Source organism: Neophocaena asiaeorientalis, unplaced genomic scaffold (genome assembly GCF_003031525.2).
Source record: "Neophocaena asiaeorientalis asiaeorientalis breed wild unplaced genomic scaffold, Neophocaena_asiaeorientalis_V1.1 scaffold84, whole genome shotgun sequence".
Classification (NCBI taxonomy): domain Eukaryota; kingdom Metazoa; phylum Chordata; class Mammalia; order Artiodactyla; family Phocoenidae; genus Neophocaena; species Neophocaena asiaeorientalis.
This window is the reverse complement of record NW_020173656.1, coordinates 2,828,773-2,835,086: the sequence shown is the minus strand read 5'-3', so window position 1 is coordinate 2,835,086 and position 6,314 is coordinate 2,828,773. Positions and strand designations below refer to the sequence as shown.

At 58.1% G+C, this 6,314-nt stretch overlaps 1 protein-coding gene across 1 annotated transcript in view; it reads right to left on the bottom strand.

Moving 5' to 3' along the window:
• Positions 1–2,540: 2,540 nt before the first annotated feature.
• GDF7 (growth differentiation factor 7) overlaps positions 2,541–6,314 on the bottom strand; it is a 4,320-nt gene continuing 546 nt past the window's right edge. Inside the window, exons 2-3 of the mRNA XM_024747824.1 lie at positions 6,245–6,312; positions 2,541–3,499 (exon numbers count right to left, since the gene is read on the bottom strand). Of these exons, the coding sequence (XP_024603592.1) occupies positions 2,541–3,499; positions 6,245–6,312 (1,027 nt within the window). The remainder of the gene's footprint in view (positions 3,500–6,244; positions 6,313–6,314) is intronic.

Genomic DNA, 6,314 nt, shown 5'->3' with positions numbered 1-6,314 from the left:
CTCTGAGATGCCAGAAGCCTGAGATGGGCCACGGTGGTCCCTGGTGGTTACATGCAGCTCTGGAGGAGATCTAGGAGGCATTCCTTTTATGTGATAACACACTGAGGGCATAAGGGGCCATCGAAGGAACCGTCACTGACCAAGGACAGCGTTCCCCATCCAGGGGTGCAGGGAGATGCCCCCCTTCCGCCGTCATTTACAACGCCCCTTGGGAGAAGCAAGTCAACAGAAAATGAACATTTTTTTCCCGCCATAAAAAGCTCAGGCTAAATCAAGACATTTCTTCCTCCCAAATTGTTTTTCCTAGTCACTAAGAAAGTATCAAATGTTTGCTTTTGTCCGAAGATATTATATATCCTAGAATTTCTCCAAAGTAATATTTAGCTATAGTTTTTCAGCTCCCTTTCTAAAACTTCTAATGCCACGTCTTTTAATACTTTAGTGCCATTTAAAAAATTCTTCATTATGACAGGTATCAGAGCAATCACCATGCAATTATTGTTGAAATCAGTTTAGAAAAGGAGAGTGTGGCTTCCCTGGCAAAATTCGTAAATGTTTTGCCCAGTCATTGAGATCGGATGGAAGCCACTTTGGGATTGTGTTATTTGTTCGTTTTAACCTGAAGAGACTGTTGCATTTTCAGGTTATGTATAGCTACTCACATAGCCACAGCATATAAATTCACATTGTGAGTGTGCTTTCTCCTCCTTTGGGGGAACTTTAAAGGATAAAAAGGACTCAGGTGGGACCCTTAAATAAAGTAGCTGTATCTAAATCTTTCAACTTTCTCTTTCTCTCTTAAGAGTGTAATCACTGAGAATTAAAATTTGTATAAATTGTCTTGGACCTTAGCATCCAAGACAAGAAGGGCAAGATGAATGCCTCTTGGGGACCCTAAAGGAGAAAGCCCAGCACAGCCATAAACGGGAGGACCCAGGAGGGCTGCAGGGTTTCTCAAGGAAGCCCTCGGAGCCCCAGACAGGTGGAATCCAACTTGTTTCTCTTCCCTCTCCCAACCATTTACACAGGCCACAGAGGACTCCCAGGCAGAAATGAACCAAACAGGACCACGAAGTCTGGCATGTTCGACCTCCCTTTTACATGGACAGACACTCCCACCATCAGCAAGAATCCTGGGAGCAAAATACAGAGACTGGGGGATAGGCTTCCACCTCCGGCCCCCATACCGCCACCCTTCTAAAGGGGCCACAGCAGCCGAGCTGCAGATGCCCGTCCACGGAGCAAGTAGGGGAGCGGCCGACCTGCCTCCTGCTCTGAACCACTGGGTTGTGGGGAGTTGAAATCTCACAAAAGCACTTTTGTGTGGCTTCGCTTCCCGTTACTATCGCACTGCCAAAAACCACAGCAACAATACAGTGAAAGCACATCAAAGCCGACACAGCCTTGATGGCCAAGCACAAGCACGTGTTGGCCACTCGAGGGCACCATTTGGAGGGGGCTGTGCCTACCCGGCAGACAAGCCCCAGTCCTCTGCAGGAGTCCGCCCTAGGACACCTCCGGGCCTCTTTCAAACCCTAGGAGCCTCCTCCCAGCTCCTTAGGAAAACCTCCTGGCAGGTCTCTAGGGAAAGCCATAGCGCCCCCTTTCCCCATCCCCAGACATTGCACTAGCTTCCTCCTGCGCGCCCCCAAGGCACTGCGGACACCGCGGTCTACCCAGCTTAGGAGCTGCAGAAACTGACAGATGCCGCGCACCCCCGACCCGATGACATGTCAGGTCAGACTGGCGCTTTAAAACCTCTCCCCCATCTCACCTCCCCCCTCCGAAAATTTTCTTTCCACTTTCTAGATCATTCCCAATTGGAATTTGTATTTTTTAAAAAAGGTGGTGCTGACCGTTGCAGAGATCTGGGAAGCTCCACAATGCAGTCTTTCCGACAAATGTTCCTTTTCAAAACTGGGAGAATGTTAGATTTTGAAAGTTCGAGGAAAAAGATAAGGCCTTTTGCAGCGGTTCCTCCCCAGAATAAATGGCCCCGATGCAACGCAAGCCTTCGGAAAGGGCATTACAGCCCTTCCGTAGGTCTCAGGTGCAACACCGGGGACTCTGCCCCGCAGCGGGCCGTGCCCCACACTCAGCCGGAAACAAAAAGGGGTGAAATGAGACTCAAGTATCCCTTTAGCTCCCCCATGCTGAAGCCCCCAACTCCCTAACCCGTTTCCACCCGATTTGGTGCCGGTTACTGTAACAGCAATGCAAAGCCATCCTCTCCCCAAAAGGGGGCGGTGGGCGCAATGGTGATCTGTTTGCAAAATACACATGACTGTGTCATTCGGTAGCGTCAAGGTCATCTCTTCCCAGGGCTTTTGGATGCTTCCACCGTAAACGTGCGCATGAGTGACGAAGTGTGTGGGTGTGAGTGTTGGTGTGTGAACGTGCGCTCTTCCTCCTCCGTGCGGCCGCCGGGCCAGACTCCGACACGCAGCCACGCTAGGTGACAGGCTCGGCCCGAGGCTGCTCTCAGCGGGGAGTACTTGGTGGCGCGGCTGCCCCCTCCCTGGCCCGGCCTGGCCCGCATGCTACCTGCAACCGCACGCCTCCACCACCATGTCCTCGTATTGCTTGTAGACCACGTTGTTGGCGGCGTCGATGTAGAGGATACTGATGGGGCTGAGGCGCGCGGGCACGCAGCAGGAGGCCGGCGCTGCATCCGGCGCCATGGAGTTGAGCAGTGTCTGAATGATGGCGTGGTTGGTGGGCTCAAGGTGCGAGCGCAGCGGGAAGTCGCAAACGCCCTCGCAGTGGTACGCTTCGTAGTCCAGCGGCGCGATGATCCAGTCGTCCCAGCCCAGCTCCTTGAAGTCCACGTGCAGGGGCTTGCGGCTACAGCGGCTCCGGCCTCTGCGCCCGTGGCTCCGGCCCTCGCCCCCGCCGCTGCCCTGCGCTGCCCGAGTCCCGGCCAACGCCGTCCGCCGCCGCCTGCGGCCGCCGATGACCGCCGTCGGCAACCCCATGCCAGGTCCCTGATCCGGCGGCGGCTCCGCTGCCAGTGCGGCCCCGAGCGCGCGGGCCTGGGCGCGGATCTCTCGGAACAGGCTCTCCTTCCTCTGCGTGCGGGAGGAAACGACCAGCAGCGCGCGCTCCTCCGCCGCCGCTCCGCCTCCGCCCCGCGACTCGAAGCCCAGCAGCCGCAGTGCCAGCGAGACCGGCGCGGGACCCGCCACTCCGCGCAGCAAGAGGCAGAACGCGCGGGTGGCGCGCGGCTCCCGGCGGTGGCGCCGCAAGGCGTCCGCCACGTCGAACACCTCCCAGCGCGCGGTGTCCAGGGGCTCGGCGGCCCGGGAATGCAGCAAGCGCGGCGCGCGCGCGGCGCTGGGGCACGTGGACAGCAGCAGCAACGGGGGAGTCGCGCTGCCGGGGCCCCGCTCCGGAGACTCGCGACGCAGCACACGCAGATCAGCGCCCACCACCTCGTCGGCGTCGGGAAGGCTGGACACGTCGAACAGGAAGTTCAGGCCGGTCTCCGCTGCCGATTCGTCTGCCGGGGACGGGCAGAGACAGAGAAAGAGTGGTGTGAGAGCGAAGCCGGCACGCCTGGCCGCGGGGCCTCCTAACTGCAAATAGCAACTACCCTGGACGTGAGAACAAGGCTCGCTGGAGCCGGCGCCTGCCCGGGCGTCTCGGCTCCAGCCGGAAAGCCGCCAGCCTGGTCCGGAAGAAAGGGAGCCTTAGGTTCAGATTATCTGGATCTGGGTTTTCGTTCATCGAGCCAAACGATTTCCGACAACCCACGGACATCAACTGAACGCACCCCCTCACCCGAGACCAAGACTTAAGGCCACTACAGTCCACTGCCTGCCCCAGAGCCATGGGTTTTCGAAGACGAGGTCGGAGGCCAGATTTTCAGCCGCTGGCAGAAAGAAGGCCCGGTGGACGCATCAGAGGTCGTGCGCCTCTTCAAGACCTGGAGGCCAGGCCGGCCGCGGTAAGGGGACTGCTGGTTATGGCCCTGCTTAGCCGCCAAGAGAGCCTCGGAGTCCCGGTTGTGCGAAAACGGGAAATTCTTGTCCCCTGTAAACTGCTTCTGCTACCTCTCTTCCCCAGCCCAGCCTGGACATTCCAGCCGGCCACGATCTCCCATGCAGGCGGGGGCTCGTCTAGAAGGGGAACGCGCCCTCAGGGCTGCAGAGACCCTTTAGTGCCTCCAGCCTCCTCGCTTAGCTGAAGGGGAACTGAGGCCCAGATTAGGGGCCCGGCTCAGCCCCTGGTCGCGATGGGGAACTCCAGGCTCAGCTTCTCCCAGTGTTTCCGCCACCTCCGACGAAGGGGAAAGGCGGCAAAGGAGCGCAAGCAACCTTCTGGGAAGGGTTTGAGGCATCCGGGACTGCCTTGCTGCAGTGAGGGCAGCAAACCGAGTGAGGTCTCCCCGCCAGTACCCTCTGGTCCCCTCGCAGACTTATTCTTTCCCTCCGTCATGACTCAACTCGGGCTTTGGGATTTTACTTCTGGTTGTGGGCACTTTTTTCTTTTGGGGCTCAGAAAGGAAAAAAGAGTTGAAATTCCACCAAGCAGCAGATAAGGAGCTCCCTTTGAAGAAGGTCATATGGTTTCGTTTTGCCCCAAACGCGAAGAGACTGTGCACACTCCCCCCACTATTGGAGATTTGCTCACCAACCGCAGATGCCATGCCGTCGACCCCTGGGGTCTGAAGTCTGGGTGCTGCGGCGACCTCAGGCAGCCCTGCTCCAAGCTGAGGCTCAGGGTGGAGAGGGAAGCAGGAGAGGCACTGGGCAAGTGCTCCCCACCCCTCCCCCGTGCTTTCTCCCAAGGGCTTGCTCGCTGCCACACTTTCTCTGAGCTTCTCCTGCAGCCTCTCTCAGCTTTGAGATGCTGCCACTGTATCCTCTCCCTCCAGAGAGAGGAAGGAGAGGCGGCCTTACTAGCCTTGCCAACCAAGCAGAGCTCCCCAGGAAAGGATTTAGCTCAGGCTGAGACCACTGAAGGCCTAACTCGACCTAAGAAAGAACATCTGGTGCCTCTACAAGCTGCACATCTCACCTCTCCCACAGCTGGGAGCCCACTCCGCAGAATTAGGACTGGGGCCTTCCCTGGCTCTGTACACCAGGACCTGGGCTCCCTATGAGTACCCTAGCATCCCATCCAGGATGCATGCCAGGCCCTCGGAGAATGCTTGAAAGTTCCCACCAGACTATAAGGCCATTTGGGCCCAGGATGCCCCTGTATCCCAAATAAAGCAGTCTGTGTAGACGTTATGTGTATGTTGGAGGGGGCGAGAGATTTGATCTCTGCCCCGCCTCTACCTGCTTTCCCAGGCTAGGGTCGGGCATATACAACCCCCAGTGGCTCCCAGGCAGGACCTGGATTGCAGCAGCACTTAACTTTCCGGCCCTATTTGCCTTTCTTTCCTTTCTGCCTTCCATTCTGGGTCTCTGGCTGGATAGAATTAAGGCCGAAATTACTTGCATTTCCTCCTGAAATTAGTTAAATTTTCCCTATCTGTCTGTTTTAATGGCTTCAATAGAGATTAATAAAATCCAGATGACACTCACCAACCACCACAGTCTCACCTAAGTCCTACCTTTGGAGGGCTCAGGGCGGAGTAAGGTGGGGTACTAGGTCCCAGAGAGGCCTGCATTCCTGCAGCGTCGCTGGCCCTCCTCTCCTCTCTACACAACCGGAGTCCTTCACCTCTGGCTCCCCCAGGGGCCCAGCACAAGGCAGGCACCCATAGCTACACACCTCTACCCAGACGCAGCCTGCTTAGAAGGGCCCTCCCCATACCTGGTGATGCCACCAGCCTCTCCAGAACATTTACTTTAGTCTGATGCCTGCTGTCTCCCGCATTCCCCTCATTTCCCCCAGTTTGTACGGCCCCCCGCAAGACTGGGAACTGCAGAGCAACGAAGCAGCCGCCGCCACCACCACCGCGCAGTCCCTCTGGGCCGGACCCCCTCCTTGCTTCTCCAGATCTCCAAAACAGCCTGCCTCCTCGAGGGGACCCGCCGGCCGGCAGGGCCCGGGCAGCCCGGCAGAGGGACGGGCTCAGCCCTCCGGGGCCGGGCCCCGCAAGCTGCCGCGGCTCTAGCCACAATCCAGGCGCTGCGGGTTCGGGTGCGTGGGCCTCAGCGAACTTTCTAACACCTGAGGCTGGGATGTGCGGGGACCAAGGCCCCCCGCATGGAGTGGTGCCGGGACAAGGCTCCGGCGCTGACCTCAGCCTAGGACCCGACAGGATGAACTAGCGCAGTGGAGGTGTGAGTACCTTGGGTCGCCTGGTCTGCGAAGCCGGTGATTGTGTCCGCGCGGCTGTGGTGGCCAGAACCCGAGGTGGA